General features: G+C 57.9%; 3 protein-coding genes across 13 annotated transcripts in view; 2 read left to right on the plus strand and 1 right to left on the minus strand.

Moving 5' to 3' along the window:
- Positions 1-12,186, plus strand: SCYL1 (SCY1 like pseudokinase 1). Of its 9 annotated transcripts, none has more exons than XM_081155649.1 (18): positions 1-190; positions 546-686; positions 843-965; positions 1,045-1,271; positions 1,701-1,791; positions 1,867-2,022; positions 4,863-5,021; positions 5,902-6,009; positions 6,755-6,868; positions 8,637-8,792; positions 9,370-9,558; positions 9,680-9,755; positions 10,026-10,190; positions 10,426-10,568; positions 11,266-11,337; positions 11,431-11,643; positions 11,735-11,789; positions 11,921-12,186. In XM_081155649.1, the coding sequence occupies exons 1-18, from the start codon at positions 80-82 to the stop codon at positions 12,043-12,045; spliced, it is 2,424 nt and encodes an 807-aa protein (XP_081011775.1). In that variant the 5' UTR covers positions 1-79; the 3' UTR covers positions 12,046-12,186. The 9 variants fall into 9 exon arrangements, with proteins under 9 accessions (XP_081011775.1, XP_081011773.1, XP_081011777.1 ...); XM_081155647.1 differs by having other exon boundaries at positions 15-190; positions 11,266-11,346; XM_081155651.1 differs by having other exon boundaries at positions 15-190; positions 11,266-11,346; positions 11,431-11,631.
- LTBP3 (latent transforming growth factor beta binding protein 3) overlaps positions 12,054-19,900 on the minus strand; it is a 14,521-nt gene continuing 6,674 nt past the window's right edge. For both annotated transcript variants that reach the window (XM_081155646.1, XM_081155645.1), the window contains 18 exons: positions 19,811-19,897; positions 17,944-18,069; positions 17,718-17,849; positions 17,474-17,602; positions 17,114-17,236; positions 16,691-16,813; positions 16,463-16,585; positions 16,106-16,225; positions 15,094-15,222; positions 14,617-14,784; positions 14,376-14,459; positions 13,978-14,106; positions 13,746-13,883; positions 13,515-13,655; positions 13,235-13,396; positions 13,065-13,145; positions 12,842-12,973; positions 12,054-12,712 (listed from right to left, as the gene is read on the minus strand). In XM_081155646.1, coding sequence (XP_081011772.1) covers positions 12,561-12,712; positions 12,842-12,973; positions 13,065-13,145; positions 13,235-13,396; positions 13,515-13,655; positions 13,746-13,883; positions 13,978-14,106; positions 14,376-14,459; positions 14,617-14,784; positions 15,094-15,222; positions 16,106-16,225; positions 16,463-16,585; positions 16,691-16,813; positions 17,114-17,236; positions 17,474-17,602; positions 17,718-17,849; positions 17,944-18,069; positions 19,811-19,897 — 2,279 coding nt within the window. In that variant the 3' untranslated portion in view covers positions 12,054-12,560. The remainder of the gene's footprint in view (positions 12,713-12,841; positions 12,974-13,064; positions 13,146-13,234; positions 13,397-13,514; positions 13,656-13,745; positions 13,884-13,977; positions 14,107-14,375; positions 14,460-14,616; positions 14,785-15,093; positions 15,223-16,105; positions 16,226-16,462; positions 16,586-16,690; positions 16,814-17,113; positions 17,237-17,473; positions 17,603-17,717; positions 17,850-17,943; positions 18,070-19,810; positions 19,898-19,900) is intronic.
- The window catches only part of ZNRD2 (zinc ribbon domain containing 2), a gene marked incomplete at its 3' end in the record, with an annotated part of 21,504 nt that continues 15,725 nt past the window's right edge, over positions 14,122-19,900 (plus strand). For both annotated transcript variants that reach the window (XM_081155656.1, XM_081155658.1), the window contains exon 1: positions 14,122-14,242. The remainder of the gene's footprint in view (positions 14,243-19,900) is intronic.

Below are 19,900 nucleotides of genomic sequence, written 5' to 3' on the forward strand. Positions count from 1 at the left end.
GGACCGCCCCGCCCCGCCCCGGCTCGGGCTGCCGAGGACCCGGAGTTGAGGCCCCGAGCCCGCGGCGGCGGCGGGGACGATGTGGTTCTTTGTGCGGGATCCGGTCCGGGACTTCCCGTTCGAGCTCAGCCCGGAACCCGCCGAAGGCGGCCCGCCGGGGCCCTGGGCCCTGCACTGCGGCCGCAAGAAGGTGAGCGCGGCCCCTCCGCAGGCCGCGGCGGACCTCGGCCTCGCCTAGTCAGCGCCGCCGGCCCCGCCGCGTCGCGCCGCGCCTGACGTGGCCTCGGAGCCGGGACAACGGGCCGCGGGAGGGGGACGGGCCGCGCCGACGTGGCGGGAGGAAGGACCGAGGGACCGACAGGCGGACGAAGCCGGGGTGGCCTGAGCCCGGCTCTGCCCCTAAGGACTGACCTGGGAGAGAGCGGCCGGCGGCCCTTCGCTCCAGGCGCGGCCGCTGGGACCCTCGCGGAGCCGGAGCCGCAGCCGGAGCCGGAGCCGGAGCGGCCCGCCCGGCCCCCACCCTGAGGCCCCTGTGCCCTCCCCAGGCCACAGGCAGCCCGGTGTCCATCTTCGTGTATGATGTGAAGCCTGGCGCCGAAGAACAGACCCAGGTGGCCAAGGCTGCCTTCAAGCGCCTCAAAACGCTCCGGCACCCCAACATTCTGTCCTACATCGATGGGCTGGAGGTACCCGCGGCCCCCTCCGCCCCTCACTTTCTCGAGTTTCCGCCCCTTCCGCCCCACGCCCCAGCTTTGATTCCCCTTCTCCATCTCCCCCTCATGCCTCTCACCTCCCGTCCGCTTCCCCTCTCCTGCCCTAATGTCCCGGTGTCCCCTCTTCAGACAGACAAATGCCTCCACGTAGTGACAGAGGCTGTGACTCCGCTGGGAGTGTACCTCAAGGCGCGAGCAGAGGCTGGCGGCCCGAAGGAGCTGGAGCTCTCCTGGGGGCTCCACCAGATCGTGGTGAGGTGGGGGGCCGTGGTCATGAGAGCAGGGGTGGGGGCTTTAGGGACTGGGGTGTAATGGCTCCTTCTGCCCCCAGAAAGCCCTCAGCTTCCTGGTCAATGACTGCAGCCTCATCCACAACAATGTCTGCATGGCTGCTGTGTTTGTGGACCGCGCCGGCGAGTGGAAGCTTGGGGGCCTGGACTACATGTACTCCTCCCAGGGCAATGGCGGGGCACCCCCCCACAAGGGGATCCCCGAGCTTGAGCAGTATGACCCTCCGGAGTTGGCTGATGGCAGTGGCAGAGCCGTCAGAGAGAAGTGGTGGGTGACTGGGGGGCGGCATGACCCAAGCTGCTCTGATCTGGAAGCCCCTGCAGCCTCAGGGCCCCTAGACTAGCTGGTGCGCATTCCCTGTCCCCTGCTGCCAGCTAGGGAGAGAGTCCTCAAGGTGGAACCCACTCCTTTGCTCCCAGCTCCGCAGGGAGGTGGGGCAGGATAAACAGAGGCTTTGGGGTTAGGTGGTTCTGAATCTGAAAGTTGCATGACCTGAGGCAGATGTCCTTGCTTCTCTGAGCCTCAGTTTTTTAATCTGTCAAATGGGCTAATGAAACCTTCTTGGAGCTGATGGGAGGATCAGCTGAAGGACACAGCCCAGAGTCTGCCATGCAGTGTGTGCCCAGTGCCCAAGGCAGGTTGGAAGCCTGTGCTGGCAGGTGGCAGGGCCTTGAGCAGCTCTGGTCACTGCCTCAGGTCGGCCGATATGTGGCGGTTGGGCTGCCTCATCTGGGAAGTCTTCAATGGGCCTCTACCTCGGGCTTCCGCTCTGCGCAACCCTGGGAAGGTGAGTGTCTGGCCTTCCCCAGCCCCTCCCTGCCAGCCAACCAGGCCTGCCCTAACACCGATCTTTCTCCCACAGATCCCCAAATCGCTGGTGCCCCATTACTGCGAGCTGGTTGGAGCCAACCCCAAGGTGCGTCCCAACCCAGCCCGCTTCTTGCAGAACTGCCGGGCACCTGGTGGGTTTATGAACAACCGTTTTGTTGAGACCAACCTCTTTCTGGAAGAGATTCAGGTGAGCCACCCCCACCTAGGCTTTGGGCTTGCATTCCTCACCCCCATCCCATCTCCCTTCTTTGCGGGCTCCCTCATAATTAGATCTTTGGAGACCACAGTAGACTGTGGAGCTAGGCCCTCTGAGTTCAAACACTGGCTCCTGCTCTTGTGTGATTTCCCTTGGCTAAAGCTCAGTCCTAATAACAGTACCTACTTTAGAAGAGTGTGGTGAGGATTTAGTGAGTTTAAAGTGCATAGTATAGTGCCTAGCACATAGTAGGTGCTTAGCGATTGCTCCTGGCACACCATTAACTCCACTCAAACATTCTGGCCCTGGCCCTGATGTGTGCCATGCCCAGTGCTGGGCTGCAGCATGGGCAGGAGGGTGGAGGTAGGAGTCAGACCGAGATCCCTGCCCACAAGGATCTAGCAGGGAGTAAATGGACCAGTTCCCCCCTTAGGGACTCTTGTTGGAGAACAGGGACAGAAAACACATAAATGAGGGAACGTGTGCTCCCTGGGATGGGGTAAGTGCCAGGAAGGAAAATAGCAGAGCAGGTGCTCAGGGAAGGGCTCTCTCAGGTGACATTTCAGCTGACACCTGAAGTGGGTGAGGGTAGGACGGGGATGGTAACTGGGGAAAAGCGTTCCAGAGAGAGGGAACAGCAGACGGAAAGATGGTGAGGAGGGAGCCCTCGGCTTAACCTCTTTGAACCTCAGCTTCCTTATCTGTCTAATGGGGATGACAGTAGTATCTGCTGGCCCATAGGGTTGTTGTAGGGAATGAAGGGGAGGTTCTGCTCTGGATACCTGCCCTGACCCTCCTGTGGGGGGGGCACACAGAGAGGTGACTGGGAATCTGGAGTCGGGAGGAGCGACAAGCACTTCCATAGACCTTGATGGTCTGTGGAATCTTGACTCCAATGGGTCTGTGAGGGCCTTGGGAGGGTGGAGACCCTGAGCTGCATTTTGAAGCGCGCTGGAAACACTGAGCCCTGTTGCCTCCTGGGGAGCGTGGGGGCGGCAGGAACTTTGTTACATGGAGTTCTCCTCACATGGCTGGCTCTGCTGGGCTGCCCTTCTTAAAATGTACTCTGTAGGAAATAGGCAGTTTCTGGCCAGGAGAATGTGGGCGGGTGGTGCCCAGGTGGTGGAGTGGTGGAGAGAGCCCAGCTGTGACTCGATGTGCGACCTTGGATGTGGTTTGGCCTTTCTCTGGGCCTTGGCTCCCCCAGAACCCTGCTGTCAGAGCTCCAAGCCTGCCTCCCACGCTGGGCTGAGCTGCTTGAGAGCCAACCAGGTCTTCTTCATCCCCAGCCAGAGGCCACCTCTCCTGGGCTAAGTGGTGGCTGTGGGGGTGAGGGTACAGCAGAGAGTACAGGAACCTTGGATTCGTACAGGACTAGGTTAGAATCCCTGTGTGGTCTCTCTTGGCAGGTGTCCCTGAGTCTTAGCGTCCTCATTGGTGAATGGAATGACAGCACCTCTTCACAGGGTGCAGCACAGCTGAGGTCCCAGACTGCTGAGTGAAAATTTTTTTTTAATCCTCACCGGAGGATATTATGTCCATTGCCTTTTCAGAGAGAGTAGAAGGGAGAGAGGGAAAGAGAGAGAACATCGATGTGAAAGAGACACATTGATGGGTTGCCTCCTGCACACGCCCCGACCGGGTCCAGGGATCGAGCCTGCAACAGCGGTACATGCCCTTGGTGGAATCGAACCCAGGACCTTTTAGTCCGATGGCCGATACTATCCAGTGAGCCAAACCAACTAGGGCCTGACTGCTTCTCAGCATGTGACTTTGGATGAGCTCCTTGCCCTCTCTGTGCCTCAGCTTCCTTGTTGGATTTTTAAAAAAATAAATTTGACTTAAAAATATATATATATTATTGATTTTAGAGAGAGAGGAAGGGAGAGAGAGAGAAACATCAATGTGAGAGAAAAACATCAGTCAGTTGTCTTCTGTACTTACCCTGCACCAGGGATTGAACCTGCAACTTGGGCATGTGCCCTGATCAGGAATCAAACTGTCAACCTTTCGGTGCATGGGACCACGCTCAACCAACTGAGCCACACTGGCCATGGTGCTTCCTTGTTGGATTAAATGTGGATTATGTTGGTACCTTTATAAAGTTGTGAGGAAGATTATTTAATTTGTGTAAAGGTTTTAGCATGTAACCCTGCCTGGCATGTAGTGTGTGCTCAAGAAATGCAAGTTGTGGATATTATGGCCTCTGAGGGGTCAGGAGGACTAAAGGGAACTTTGTTGACAGCCTGGCCCTGTGGACTTAGTGAGTGGGAGAACCATGTCTGGGGTAAAATAATCGTTGCCTTCCCACAGCCTGCCATAACTCCACCCAGCATGCAGGTGTGCCCGACCCAGTGAGGGTCAGGGGAATGGAGTAGCCCTTTCACCTCTCTAGCCTGTTTCCTCATCTGTGTGATGGAGTTAGTGGTGCATTTTGGGTGGTTGTGAGTAGAGGCAATGCTGATAAAGGGCCTGATCCCTCCAGTGGCTGCTTTCCTAGCAATAGGTCAGGTGGCAGTGATGAGAATGACACTGACTCAGCACCTATGGTCTACCAGGCACTGTGCTGACAGTTGTCTGTCATTTCCTGGTTGAATCCTCAGAACAACTCTGGGAGGTAGTATAGATATATTCCCATTTTACAGATGCAGGAACCTTGCCCAAGGTCTCCTGGCTAATGAATGGGAGAGCTGGGATTTGAACTCAGGCAGTTGGGCTCACAAGCTTAAGTTCTCCTTCCGGCTGGGGTGACCCCTGTCCTTGCCTTTGGCTGGGGAGGGCCATGACTAGGCTGGTTTACTCCTCCCTGCATCTTGTCCTCACTCCCCCAGATCAAAGAGCCAGCTGAGAAGCAGAAGTTCTTCCAAGAGCTGAGCAAGAACCTAGACTCGTTCCCCGAGGATTTCTGCCGGCACAAGGTGCTGCCCCAGCTGCTCACTGCCTTCGAGTTTGGCAGTGCGGGGGCTGTGGTCCTCACCCCCCTCTTCAAGGTGAGCAGGGCCAGGGGTCTCAGTGAGGGGCAGCAGCAAGGCTCGGAGCCTCAGGAACTTGAGGCCCAGAGACGGGCTGGTGGATCAGAACCACAAAAGAGATGGCTCTGGAGTGGGAGCCAGCCTCACGGGGCCATCCTGGGGAGGGGAGTCTGGTTAGGGCAGACCCAAGCCTGTAGAAGGACTTGCTTCCTGCCGACACCCCAGTGGTTCAGCTAGCCAGCTGTCAGAGAGGCTGAGGGGACTTATGGTCTGTGGGGAGGGGAAACCCTATGCTTCCAGAATTCTTTTTCCGAAGACCCCTTGCTTCAGAGCCCTCAGTCCTTCTTCCATTTTTCCAAGACAGCCCTCCTGGTCTGACCTGTGGTCCCATCCAGCTTTCCAAGGCCCAGGGGACCACCTGCTTACCACCTCACTTTCTGTCCTCCCTTGTGACCACTCAGCACTCAGCTCTCCTGGCTTCTGTGGGCTAGTCCTTATGCCCTTCCTCAGACCCTAGTCCACCCTTAACTGGCACCTACCATTTCCCTTTCTGCCCACCCTGGGAGAATGCTTTCTCCTGAAGGAACTTGGCATGTGGGGAAGTTCCCTGTGTCACTGGGAATCCCCAGAAAGTGTAGGCAGGATTGTGTGTGCAAGTGGCTTGTAAGTACGTGATTATAGGGAGGGCACAGCACTTTCATCAGCCTCCTAAGAGAGGACCCAGAAAGGTTAAGGGTAGGGCTGAGATGGAATATGGGCAGAGGGGCTGCTGAGGAAGTGCCTGTCCCCCCCCATCACCCCGTTCCCGCCCTGGGAGATCAGCAGAAGTTAAATGAGCCCGGTGACGTCTCCCGTTCTGCTGGCTGTAGCCGAGCCCCTCTTCCTGCTCCTTCCTCAGGTGGGGAAGTTCCTCAGTGCTGAGGAGTATCAACAGAAGATCATTCCCGTCGTGGTCAAGATGTTCTCATCCACCGATCGGGCCATGCGCATCCGCCTCCTGCAGCAGGTAGGGGCCCTGGCCAGGCCCTGCCCCCTGCCCCCTCCCCAGACCCCACCTTGGCTGCTGGGGAGACTGCCTCACCACCAGCCCTAGGCAGGTGACTGTAGCCCCTGCCCTGGCACCTGAGAAACCCCTTCCCAAACATACAAGTAAGGGACCAGTGAGGCTGTGCTCTCCGGAAGTTGAGATAATCACAGGGCTCATTGGCAGCTTTGGGAATGCCCCGTCCGCCAAGGCTGCCAAGCTGAAACACCCCCATTTCTGGGCTCAGTCACTCCAGTAGGGATAATGTCTCTTCTGCCAACCCCAGGGCAGCTGGGAACATCAGACAGGATTGATGGGACCGAGGATGGGGGCCCCAGTGAACCAGGAAATACCTGGTGGCTCTCAGCTATCATTCCCTTTCCAGCTGCCAAATGTACCAGCCCTCCTCACAGGGTTATACCCCCTTTTACAGAAGAGGTAGTGGAGAGTCTGAGAGGGGGCATGACACAGTCGGCCTGCTAAGGAGGACCAGAGTCCAGCCCTCCAATTCCCAGTCCCTGGCTCTTCCCAGCACCCTCCTGGCCTCTTCCTGCCCCTCCACTTAGCTTGAGGCCAGAGAGAGGCCAGATTTGAGGTGAGGGCTCAGGAGACTCACATGGCCAGCCAGTACCTGTCAGGTGGAAAAACCAAGCCAACAGTGGTCCCATGGCTGTGGTGGGGGGTGGAGGGACTGACTGAGTTTTCACATTTCCCACTTGGGCCACAGATGGAACAGTTCATCCAATACCTTGATGAACCAACAGTCAACACCCAGATCTTTCCCCACGTAGTCCATGGCTTCCTGGATACCAACCCTGCCATCCGGGAGCAGACAGTCAAGGTAGGTGCTGCCAGGTCCAGAGTGGCCACCCTGGTTTTCCAAGGATTGGAGGGGCTTACCCCAGGACACAGAGGTCTTGGTTTTGGTCTGTGGGTCTGAGAAGGTTATGGGAAGGGCAGGCACCATCCTGCATGTGAGTCCAGGCTATGGGTGCAGTTCTGCAGCTGTTGGGGGGAGTAGGGTGGGCATGGCCTATAGTCTACTCTGTTCAGTAGATATTGGCTGAGCACCTCACTGGGATACAGTATGCACAGGCAGACCAAACTCCCTGCTGTTGTGGAGCTGCTTTTGAGAGGACGGGGTATGGGCTTGGCAGACAATAAACAGAATTAGAAGATATGTATTATGTTAGAAAGTGATAGAGTGCGAAGAGAAGGGTTTCCAGCTTTACGAATAGTGGTCAGGGAAGACCTTGTTAAGGAGGTATCATTTAAGTTAAGAAGGTGAGGGATTGAGCTACATGGAGATCTGAAGGAAATGTGCTCCCTGCAGAAGGAATAGCATGTGCAAAGGTCCTGAGGCTGGCATGTGCCTGGAGTATAGAAGTAACAGCAAGAGATTTAGTGTGGCTGAAGAGGCATGGGTGTGGGAGGTGGAGCCTGAGAGGTATTGGTGGGATTGGGGGCCAGGGCCCTATAGGGTGTGGGAGGGACCAACTGCATTCAATGGGAATGACACATGAGCTGAGCACTGACCTTGTCTGATTTGTTTTAAAAGATTTTTTATGTTGCTATGTGGACAGTTGACTCTCAGAGCAAGGGTAGAAGTGAGATACTGTTAGGGCCTGTTGCAGTGGCCCAGGTTAGAGCTGATAGAGGCTGAGATGTGAGTGGTAGCAGCAGGTGGAGAGAAGGGGCCACATTCTGAAGGTAAAACCAATGGTATTCACTGGTGGATGGCTATGGAGTCAAGGGAGGCTCCAGGGTTTCTGGTATGAGCAACTAGAAGGTTGAATTGCCATTTACTGAGAAGACTGGGAGGGACAGGTGTGCAGGAGCTGGGCTTAGTCTTGGCTATGTCAAGACTGGGAGGGACAGGTGTGCAGGAGTTGGGCTTAGTCTTGGCCAGTGGAGATGTCAAGTCTGGTTATGTGCATGTGCATTTTAGGAAACAAATGGGTTAGATGTGTACAGCTGGGCATTGTCAGCTAACAGGCATTAAAAGCCTTGGAAGGGGTGAGATCACCTAGGGTGAGGTGTAAAAGAGAAGGGGCCTGAGGAGTAGCTCTGGGGGTCTGAACAGTAAGAGCTCACCTAAAGGAGACCAAGATGGAGCAGCTGGCGAGGTCAGAGGAGAACCAGGAAAGCGTGGTGTTTTGGAAGACAAGAGACCAAAGTCTTAACAAGGAAGGAGAGCTCACAGGTGTCAAAGCTGCTGAGGGGTCAAGTTTGGCGAGGACAGAGAATTGGCCATTGGATTTAGCGACGGAGGTCAGCAGTAACCTCAACCCAAGCCAACTGGTAGAAAGTGTGTGGGGTAAAAGTCTGAGTAGAGTGCATGCATGCATGAGAGAGCAGATGAGTGGTGGGAGACAGGAGTGCAGACGAACTTTGGAGGTTTTGCTGTAAAAGGGAAAGAGAAATGGGGTTCCTTTCCTCAGCATTCTGGGTAGGGGACAGGACCAGGTTGGGAGGTAGGCTTGGTAGGGCTTGGCAGGTCTTCTCAGTGCCCAGGGCCACTGGTGGCCTCTGTACCCTCCCAGGAGGCCACCCTTCATGTGGCCCTTGGCCTGCCGAGGCCCACAATTCCCACTGTCCCTGCCCTGCAGTCCATGCTGCTCCTGGCCCCGAAGCTGAATGAGGCCAACCTCAATGTGGAGTTGATGAAGCACTTCGCCCGGCTGCAGGCCAAGGACGAGCAGGGCCCCATTCGTTGCAACACTACCGTCTGCCTGGGAAAAATCGGCTCCTACCTCAGTGCCAGTGTGAGTGCCCTGCACAGCTGCCAGGAGTTCTGTCACTATCACAGGATCATAGCCTCTTCCAGGGCCAGGCTTCCTTGTTTGTGGACCATCTTTCTCCCAGAGACCTAGGTCCTTGGTACTCCTAACCCTGATGTCTGAGGGGTGGAGTGAGTTGTGCCAGGTCATACAGCCAGTAGGTTGTGGATCTGGGAACTGAACCCAGGTCTGCTTGGCCCCACAGTCTGTGTGCATCCTCTCAGCCAGGGTTTTCAAATACAGATGCCTGCAGTACCCAGATAGTTAACAGGAATGAATGAATTAGGCCAGTAGGGCAGGTGGGAAGGGAGGCACAACCCCCCACCCCAGGGCAGCTGCTGCTCTGGCCCCTGTCACCAAGAGGCACTTAGTTCAGTAATCTGGGACAAGAAGCCAAGATACAGAGTTTTAAGCATATTGTTCCCCATTTGTTAGTAACTAATTTACATTTTTTAGACTCTGGGGGCCTTGTGGGTGGTTTCTGCTCTGGGAAGTGAGGCCTGGCAGTTCTGGGCCCCTGGACTGACCCTACACTTGAGCCCTCTCTCCTGCCCCACTCCAGACCAGACACAGGGTCCTCACCTCAGCCTTCAGCCGTGCCACTAAGGACCCGTTTGCACCATCTCGGGTTGCCGGTGTTCTGGGCTTCGCTGCCACCCACAACCTCTACTCGATGAACGACTGTGCCCAGAAGATCCTGCCTGTACTCTGTGGCCTCACTGTGGATCCCGAGAAATCTGTGCGGGACCAGGTGAGGCACAACTGGAGCCTGGCCTTGGAGCTGGGGCTCTGGGGGATATCTGGACCCTAGTTGGCCTCGTGGGCTCACAGGAGCCCTGGAGGCCCCAGCTTTGCCCCTTGCTACCCCACAGACCTTCAAGGCCATTCGAAGTTTCCTTTCCAAACTGGAGTCTGTGTCAGAGGACCCCACCCAGCTGGCTGAAGTGGGTGAGTAGCTCACATTCATGTTCCCTCCTGCTGCATCCTTGACTGTCTCCTGTTGTGGCCCCCTTCCACGTCATTGGACTCTCTGAAAGCTGGAAGAACCCTAGAGAGCAGACTTGATACTACTCTCCCCACCCCCCCATCTTGGAGATGAGAGAAGGCAGGCCTGGAGAAGGGGTGCCCACTACAGGTTCCTTTTATTCCCTTATTGCCCTATCACACTCCCCATGGACACCTGAGGTGCCTATACCTGTCTCTCCTATCATTGCCCAGAGAAGGATGTCCATGCAGCCTCCAGCCCTGGGATGGGAGGAGCCGCAGCCAGCTGGGCAGGATGGGCCGTGACAGGGGTCTCCTCGCTTACCTCCAAGCTGATCCGCGCACACCCCACGGCTGCCCCAGGTGAACCCAACGTCTCCCAAAGACCCACACCTGAGGGTGAGTGTCCCAGGCTGGCTACATCAGTGACAGAGCTTAGAGGGCAGGCACCCAGGAGCTATTATTGTCTGGCTCCCCTTGAGGTGGTGACATAGGGGACAGGGTAGGGTCTAATCCCCTTGTGAGCTTTCCCTCTCCTCCCTATGCCTTGCTCCCACCCCCAGCAACCTCTGCCCTGTTCCGAGACTTTTCTGGGCCCCAGTGTGTGGGAACTCAGTGAATCTTTGCTTCCCAGGACTTCCTGCCCCGGCTCCCACCCCTGTCCCTCCCGCTCCCATTACCTCAGGACACTGGGAGGAACAAGAACAGGGCAAGGACACAACAGAGGACAGCAGTGCTGCCGACAGATGGGATGACGAAGACTGGGGTAGCTTGGAGGTGAGTGGGGCTGAGGAGGCCTCCCCAGGGGACCCTAGCTTAAAGGTCACAGGCTGCCATTCAAGGGGATCATGTGGCTTGCATCAGGCCTGTCCTCATCTGCACAGTATCCCTGGTGAGTAGGCATCATGGAGTGGCCATTGTGGGCCAGAGCTGGCAGCTGAGCTCTGTTCAACTCCAGACAGCAGGGTGGGAAATGAGAGGCCGGGAGGGCACTAGTTGGAGCAGCCCACTGATCTTCCTTCCTCCCGTCTGTTCTGTCCCTCCACCTGCTTCAGTGCCCAGCTAGCCCCAGTGGTCAGCAAGGAGAGGCCACTCTCAGGCCTAGAGCCAGACTGGTGCTCCCTGGGGGAGGTGGGTTCAGGACAGGCTGAGGATGGAGTGGAGCTTTGCTGAAGGCAGTGGAGGCAAAGTTCTGGGCCCAGTTTCCCCATCTGGCTGACAGCAGTCTTTGGTCCCCTAAGCCATGGGGAGGAGTGTGGAACTCTAGATCTCATCTCTAGCCTCATAGAGGAGTGATGGCAGACCAGATTCAATGTGTGCACCTTATAGATGTGACGCCGGGCTGGAGGAGCAAAGAGGTGGAGGGCAAAACGGGGTGGAACCCATGGCTAGGAAGGGGCCGAGGGCTTCCTTGCCCTTTTGGGTTAGGGGTGTGTGGGGGTCCTATAGTCTTGCTCTCCTTTCCACACTGTAGCAGGAGGCCGAGTCTGTGTTAGCTCAGCAGGACAACTGGAGTACTGGGGGCCAAGCCAGCCGTGCTGGGCAGGTGAGCCAGGTGGGACAGGATGTGTGTATGCATGGGAAGCGGGCATGGCCCCTCCCTCCCTGTCTGGTGCTACCTCCCCCTTCTCTTCTGCAGACCAACAACCCTGACCACAAATCCCCTGAGTCGGACTGGAGCAGCTGGGAAGCTGAGGGCTCATGGGAGCAGGGTTGGCAGGAGCCAAGTCCCCAGGAGCCACCCCCTGAGGGCACACAGCTGACCAGCGAGTATAACTGGGGTGGAACAGAGCCCAGTGACAAAGGTGACCCCTTTGCTGACCTGGTGGTGCGTCGGGAGGTTGGTACCCAGGTACTCAACACTGGTCCAGTGGGAGGGTGTGGACCTGGGATGGACCTCCACAGGGAGCTGATCTCTATTTCAGTCCATGCTTCCTTTTCAGCCAAGACCTGATTCGTGGGGTGATGACAACTGGGATGGCCTGGAGACTGAGAGCCGTAAGTGTTTCCCCTAGGAGGGCTGACACATTAGGGCAATCCTAACCTCACCCCTCTAGCGGGCATGGGCTGGGAATCTGAGACCCAGGTTGTCCTGAGGAACCTCAGCTCGCCTCCCGTTCCTGTTCCAGGGCAGGTGAAGGCTGAGCTGGCCCGGAAGAAGCGGGAGGAGCGTCGGCGGGAGATGGAAGCCAAACGTGCTGAGAAGAAGGCTGCCAAGGGCCCCATGAAGCTGGGGACCCGGAAGCTGGACTGAACTGCTGGTGTGGGTGCTTCCCAGCCATGGAGCAGGCCCCATGGATGTATTTATTGTACAAACCATGCGAGCCTGGCCAGCCCGGCCAGGCACCTCTCACATGTACATAATCAGAGCCACAATAAATTCTATTTCACACTCCCTGTGCTGGGCTCAGTTTAGGCCCTCGGAGGAGGCTAGGGTCTGGCGCTGCCCTGCAAAGTCCGTGCCTACCACAGACGTGAACATAACAATTTGCTTCCAAAGCCAAGAGTAAAGAGGCACGATCTGATTTATCAGTTTCTAGGGAACACCCTCTGGGAGGAATGCCGGCAGCGCCCGGGAGACCCAACATCCACCTGTAAACCTGTGGAGCTGGATGGGCACCCTTGGGACACGGGGCTCTGGAAGGGGTCTACAGGCCTGAAGGGTCCCTGGGTCCGAGCCCCATGTCCGGGCAGAAGCTAGAGGCTGAGCTCGCCCCAGTGTCCGGCGGAACCGCTCAGTGATCGCTGAGGTCCCGGCGGAAGGTAGTGTCAGCGGCGGCGCTGGGGCACGCAGGCCCCGTGCGGGCGACTGCGCACGAAGCCAGCTTTGCAGACGCAGCGGAAGGAACCGCTTGTGTTCACGCAGCGCTCGGTCTTGCACAGCAGTCCGCGCTGGTTCAGCTCTCGGCACTCATCGATGTCTGGAGGTGGGGGTGACAGGTGTGGGCTTGTCGAGGGGGCCAGAGCTACACAGCTCCCTTTGCTTCTAGTCCCAGCGGGATTCGGCAGGGCCCCGCCCCGCCCCCCTCGCCCTCCTCCACCCAGCTCACCCACGCAGCGCGCTCGGGAGGCGTCGAGCTGGAAGCCACCCGGACACTCGCACACGGCTCCGCCGGGCCGCGGCACGCAGCGGCCGCTCACACAGCGGCACTCGTCCGAATCCTCCTCTGAGCTGTCCTCTTCTGCGCCCGCGGCAGAACACAGATGTCAGCACCGCCCCCGGCAATGGCTGTGACCCTTGCTTCTGTCCGCTCTGCCCCCCGCTACACTCACCTCGCCGTGGCTTCCCCAGCAGTAGGGGGCTCGCGTCCCAGAAGGAATTGCTCTCACTCTGTGATGTCGGGCACTGGGATCCTGGGAGGGGCGGTCAGTGGTCAGCACGGCCGATGCATCGCCGCTCCTGCCCCCCTACTCTCTGGGCAACCCTTCTCTAATCAGCTTACCAGCGCCACGGGGTGGACACGGGCGGCACTGGGCGCCCCAACCGCGGCCCTGGCGACAGCAACAGTCCTCGAAGGTGAGTGGGGGCCCAGCCAGGGGCCCTGCACACATGCCGTCGTCTCCACGCTGGGCCCAGCACGCCTCTCGCCGCTCCGGGGCGCGCTCTGCGGAAGCGGACCAGGCATCAGGGAGAAGCTCAAAGCGAGGACCACACGCCTACGCCCTGGGGCTTGCACATGGCAGGCAGCCCTGGAATCAGCCCAGGAGGACCCTCGCCCTCACCAGCCGGGCTCTCGGGAAGCTGGCAGTCTCGGCCCGAGGGCCCAGGCACCCAGGGCGGACGACACTCGCAGCGGTAGGAGCCTGGTAGGTTGACACAGCGGCCAGGGCGGCATGCTGCGGTGTCCTGGCACTCGTCCACATCTAGGACAGCGAGGGATGGTTGGGTGTGATGGTCAAAGCTTGTCCCAGCCCCCCCCCTTCCTCCTGTTCCCCAGCAGGCCTCGGCCTCACCCATCTCCTCGGGGCTCAGACACTGACGCTGCGCCGGGCTGTACTCAGCCGGGGGCGTGCAGGCGCACCGGTAGCCGCCCCGCGTGTTCTCACACACTCCATTCCGGCAGTTGGATTCATCCAAGCACTCGTCCACATCTGCGGGGAGGAAAGCGCAAGGGATAGCAGCCGGCCCAGAGTCATGCGTGTCTCCTGGCCGCTTTGTCCTGGCCACCGGGCCGGCTGCACTCACCCACGCACTCCAGCAGGTTCCCGTCGTAGTAGAAGCCTTGCTTGCAATAGCACTCGTAGCCAGGCTGTGTATTCACGCACTTGCCCTCCTTGCAGATCTCCGCCCCAAACAATATGCACTCGTCGATGTCTGCAAAGTGACAAACCATGGGCGCCCAGCGGCCTCTCCCTGCGGGGCCACTGAGCTCTGGCCATCCCCAGATGTAAACCAGGCTTACCACCAGAGCAGAGCGCACTCAGTGGGTGAGGCCTTTCCTGCACTGACAGTGAGTGATGGGTGGGGCTTGGTGGGGGGGCTGGACGGACTATGGTGGTGTGGGTGGGGCCACGCAATCACCTGCTCCGTTGGGGGTTGGGGAAGGTCCAAATCTTGGTGGGCGGAGCCCTGTCCTAGCTTACCCCGGTGGGCTGGGATGCCGTAGTTGACAATGTTGTTGTCCTGGGTGTAGCCCTTCCCATCTGGGCAGAGGCTGTGGAACTCAGCTATGGAATGAGAGCGGAAGGAAGGAGGCAGGATTGAGCAGCATGTGCCTGTGTGCTGGCTGTGGCTCAGGTGGGAGCTCTCCACTTCATTTCCCCCAACCCATTTCCTAATGAAAAAACAGGCTCTAGGAAGGGAAAGGGCCTGCCGTCTCCTGACCTGAGCTGTAGACTGGGCAGGGATAGATCTCGCAGTGGTCTCCCCAGCCAGCCCCCAGAGAGCAGCAGCACTCTTGCTGGGTGACATTGGTGGCCAGCACACTGTCGCAGAACACCGTGTCATCGAAGTTAAGGTAGCACTCCTTCTTGTGGTGGGGCTGCTCCACCTCTGAGGGGAGGAAAGGGCTGCTTAGGGTCCTGCAGACTGTATTTTCCTGTCCACACTGCCCACCAACCTCCTCCCTCTGCTTCCCCACATTCCCTGGCTCCTCAGAGCCACCCAGTTATAGCCAAGCTCCATCCTCAAACTCGCATTTGGGGCTATCCTGCCAGGTGTGGCCCCACTGGACACTTCCAGGCAAAAGAGATTTCTCCCTGTTCCCCAAATTCCTGAGGGTGGGACCAGGATACATCTCTGACCCCCAGCTGCAGCTCAGGGCAGTCACCCTGGTCAGAGGAGGGACTGGGAGGCACTCACCCTCACAGCCGTGCTGGTCCTGGGTGGGCATGAAGCCCTCATCACAGACGCAGACATAGGAGCCCTGCAGGTTCTCACAGGCCCCATGGGGAAGGCACAGGCCCGGGTCCTGGCTGCACTCATCTATGTCTTTGGGGAGAGAGGGAGAGGAAGAGCTTCTCAGAGGAAAACCAGCTCCTTACCCTGGGGGTGAGCTTCAAGGGACTCACACAAGTTCAGAAACCGAATTTTCACTTTGATTTCAAAGTACACACAACAGGAAGTCCTCTCCTGTTTGTCTGCATGTGGGTAGATATGTGAACAGAGGCAGACTTTATTCTTCATAAAACTTTCAATTGCTCCCACTGACAACAGAATGAAATCCTAACTTTCAGCTCAGCATTTGAGAACTTTTCATTTTGGTCTTCCAATATCTTTAAGTCTCATCACCTTTTACTCTAAACCACCAACACCCTCTAGTATATGTTTAGGGTACAGGTGTCTACTCTCTCCTAAAAACACAACTAGCTCCTTCCGGATCTCTGTGGTTTGCAAATACTGTCTTTGGCCCTGGAATACCATCCCATGCTTCTCTCTCTGCTTAGGGAACACATATGCTTTAGGGAATCCTATTCATGCTTCAGGTTTTGATTCAACTGTCACCACTCCATTGCAATTAATCACTAGTCCGGACCACTTTTGACACCCAGCACCCTGAACTGTAAGAATCAGTTTACACATCAGCCTCTCCTAGCTGGGAGCCCTGGGTCATTGCTCAATACCTAGTACATAGTACAGCACCTGGCAAATAGTACGTTCTCAGTAAACTCTTGTATGAATACATGTAAGGGTGATTTGGCACATAGTAGGCACCTCATAATTACTGTCATTGTTGCTGTTGTTCTAAGTGAAAGAATGGAAGGAGGACTGAGTGGACGGATAAACGTAAAGACAGACAGGTCAACAATGTGTCTAGAAGATTACTGCTCTCTGCCATTCCTCCTCAGGAGCTCACACCCAATCCCCCTCATACCTTGACACTTCCTGCCGCCTACCAGCCGGTGCCCCTGGGGACAGAGACATCGGTAGGAGCCATTGGTGTTGATGCAATCACCCCCAATGCAAGCTGCAGGGAAGTCACACTCATCAATATCTGTAGGGGACCAAAGAAGTGGAGAATCTCAGTGGCTGACCCCCTCACACAGCCTGAGGCTGCCAAGGCTTCCCTGCAAAGCCCCAGGGCAGGGCCACACTCCATGCCCCATCTTGGATCTGGATGGGGGGGATATGGGAACGCCTGGCTTGTTTACCATCTCCTGGACTTGGGGCCTGGGCAGTGAAGGTTGTGGGGTAGGGACAGGTCAGCCCCCCAGCTCTAGGCCCTCCTTACCCTCACAGCGGCTCCTGTCCCTTGACAGATGATAGCCAGAGAGGCACTGACACTGAAAGGAGCCTGGCGTGTTGGTGCAGATGCCATTGTCACACATATCCCCAGACTCACACTCGTCCACATCTGCAGGGCATAGGATGTGTGTCAGAGTGCCAGGATGGGGGAGCTGTCTCAAGCTTCTGCTACCCTTTTCCCACTCCTGTCCACGGCCAGGAGACAAGAGCTCACCCTGGCAGCTGCGGCCGTCTGGCGCGGGCGCGTAGCCCTGGGCGCACGTGCAGCGGAAGGAGCCCGGGAGGTTCTCGCACCAGCCCGGCGAGCAGGGGCTGCCCTCGGCGCATTCGTTCACGTCTGTGGGGGAAGCTTGTCTCGGACTCTGCCCCACTGCACGGGTCCCCTCCCGCGTCCCCTCCCGGCCGGGGGTTGGGTGGGCGGGGGTGGGGAGGGTGGGTAGGTGGGCCGGGGGTGTCCATGTATTCCCGGGAGGCCCCGCCCTAGAGGAGACTCTCACGGCCACTAGCCCCGCCCCCGCCTCACCTGGAGACCACTCAGCCCCCCCCTCCCGTGGGAACAACTCCGAGATGGCGCCCTCTCATTTGCCTTGGAAGCTCCGCCCTCTGCCCTAAAAGGTAGCCCAGACCCCGCCCTCACCGCGACAGGCCCCGCCCCCCTGGCTGCGGTAGCCAGGCTGGCAGGCGATGCACTTGAAGCTCCCAGGTTTGTTCTCGCATCTGCCATCGGGGCAGGAGCTAGGATCCCGGCACTCGTCGATGTCTGCGCGGGAGGGAGAGAGGAGGACCCGTTTGGGAACTAGGCGGCCGGCCTGGCGCTCAGGGTCCTCCGCAGGGCCTCCCCCATCACGGTAAACAAGGCGAACCGGCCCCTCTGGGCTTCCGGACCCCAACCTCTGAGAGGCTCTGAGCTGGGCAGAGGCGGTTCAGGTCCCCTGCCCCCTCCCCAGGTCCGGGGACAGCCGAGGACCCCGGTGGGCCTGGATGGCGTCTCCCCCACCTTCGCACACAGGCGGTCGGGAGGCCTTGAGTCGGTAGCCAGGGTAGCAGTTGCACTTGTAGTGGCCGGGAAAGTTGATGCAGAAGCCGCCGTCGCCGCACAGGTGGGGCTTGGCGCACTCATTCAGGTCTGAGCGGAAGAAGGGGCGCGAGCGGAGGGCAAGGGGCGGCGCGGGGGGTTCCGCAGCCGTCGGGAGGCGCCCCCCATGCACTCAGCCCCGCCGCCCCGCCCCGGCCCTGCTCACCCACGCACGAGCGCCCGCCGGCGCCCACGTGCAGGCGGTAGCCGCGGTTGCAGTGGCAGTTGTAGGAGCCGCCGGTGTTCATGCAGATGCCCCTGCCGGTGCCGCACGGCTCCGCCTCACACTCGTTCACGTCTGAAGGACGCGGGCAGAGAGGCGTCAAACGGGGTCGGGGGCCAGCGCCGGGGGTCGGGGTCCCCGGGCCACCCACTCGGCCCGCTCCGCTCACCCACGCAGTAGTGGTGCTGCGGGTGCGACCTGTAGCCCGGGTTGCAAACGCAGGAGTAGCCGGAGGGGCCCTGGATGCACTCTCCGTGGCCACAGATGTTCTGGTTCAGCCGGCACTCATCTGTCTCTGAGGGCAGGGTTGGGAGGGGCCCTCACTTTCCACCACGTCCCCGTACGGACCTCCATACCCCATTCCTAATGATTCCGATACCTGAGCCTGGTCACGCTGTGACCTCAGGACCCTGTACACCCACACTCCAATCCTAGGATTTCCTACACCTCCATCCCAGGTGACCCCACACTGTGACCCCAGGTCCCTGACATGCCTATCTCCTCAACTCCAGAACCTTTGATATTCTGTCCCCACTCACTAGACCCTGACCCCAGTCACTTCAATATTTTAAACCCTGCAGCCTCAGTCACACCACTATCCTCTAGCCCCGTGACTCTCAACACCCCCTTGCCTCGGGGACCTAGCCCCCCACTGGTTGATATTCTCCCCTCCCAAGGCAGGCTGGTTTCCTGGGACTTGTGGCTTGCCCCACAGTTGTGCGTAAGTGGTCAGATCCAGGAACCCCTCCTACCCTCTTTGTCACCAGTCCCAGGACTTCTTGTCTCCTACCTCTCCCTCCTTTTCGTCCCTCCCCTGCCCCCATCTCCCCCCCCCCATCTTCATGCAGCCTAGGTCTCGATGCTGAACTCTACCCTGCTCCAAACACTCCTGGCCAGTGGGCTTTGGCAGGCTGTTCTCTTCGCCTCCAGTGCCTCCCCTTAGGCATTCTCAACACCTCCTCCTCTGAGAACCCTCCCCAGGTGCCTCTTCCTCATATTCCCACATCCCCATGGCTGTCACTGGGTTGTCCTAGCCAGTGCAGGCCTCCAGGGCAGCCATCTTCCACCCAAGCCCTCACCCCAGGAGTAAATCTAGCCTCTGGGTTTCAGTCAGGCTGGCAGCTCCCTTGTGGCTTTGGAATTCACAAAGACATGGGCTTGAATCTAGTTTGGCTGTGTGACCTGGGGCAAGTTACTGAACCTCTCTGAGCCTCAGTTTTCTCATTGGAAAATGAGGCCAACGGTGTCCATTTCACAGACTATGAGAGGCTAAATGATATTTAGTATGTAGAACTCTTCAGTCAGTGCCCAGCACAGGGCGACTGCTCAGCCATAGCTAGCAATTATGATGCCCCAAACCCTGCAGACACTTCCCACAGCCTTTGGGATCAAACCCAAGCCTCTTAACAAGGCTCCCTGTGCCGGCCCTGCTCTGGTTCAGAAACTCTGATCTGTGTGTGGTTTCTCCCTCTTCCACCAGTTTCATGTTTCCATTGGCTTTGCCCAAACTTAACTTCACTTGGAATGTTTTTTCACCAACCTTCTCCTCTTTAATTTCTAACAATCTTTAAAGCCCTGCTCAGAAAGCCTTCTCTCATTTCCACCCTACATATTATCACAACCCCCAGACTTCCTTTCTTCTCTGGTTTATTTTTTTCATAGCATTTATGAGACACACTAGATTTTTCTCATTAATCTGTTTGTTGTCTGCCTACTCTGCAAGGACAGGGAATTTTTGTCTCTTTTGTTTACTACTATATCCTAGCACTTAAACAGTGTCTGGCACATAGTAGGTGCTCAATAAATGTTTTTTTTGAATAAATGCTTTCAGGCTGGGTTGACCACCATAATACCCAGATCATTTGAGGGTAGAGTGGGGTCTCTGCTGCACACGGAGGGGTCCCCAGGGCCTGGCACACAGTAAGCCCCAGGTAAGTATTATATCTCCAGAATGATTGGAGGAAGGCAGGAAAGGAGGAAAACTGAGCTAGGGGACATGGTTTACCCAGGGTGTGGCCTAGGTGGGCAGGTCTTACCTGTGACCTGAGTAGGGGCGATCTCTAATGGGGGCAAGTCCGGCAGGAACCAGCGTACAGTGGAGGGAGAGGGCCGGGAGATCAGCTCTG

The sequence above is a fragment of the Miniopterus schreibersii genome (genome assembly GCF_964146895.1).
Source record: "Miniopterus schreibersii genome assembly, chromosome: 12".
Classification (NCBI taxonomy): Eukaryota; Metazoa; Chordata; class Mammalia; order Chiroptera; family Miniopteridae; genus Miniopterus; species Miniopterus schreibersii.

What these genes read in the sequence shown, in the direction of transcription:
- SCYL1 (XM_081155647.1), top strand. Translation starts at nt 80, where the DNA reads ATGTGGTTCTTTGTGCGGGATCCGGTCCGGGACTTCCCGTTCGAGCTC. An exon ending in CCTACATCGATGGGCTGGAG is followed by an intron (nt 687 to 842) that starts GTACCCGCGGCC and finishes TCCCCTCTTCAG; the next exon opens with ACAGACAAATGCCTCCACGT. An exon ending in GCATCCGCCTCCTGCAGCAG is followed by an intron (nt 6,010 to 6,754) that starts GTAGGGGCCCTG and finishes CTTGGGCCACAG; the next exon opens with ATGGAACAGTTCATCCAATA.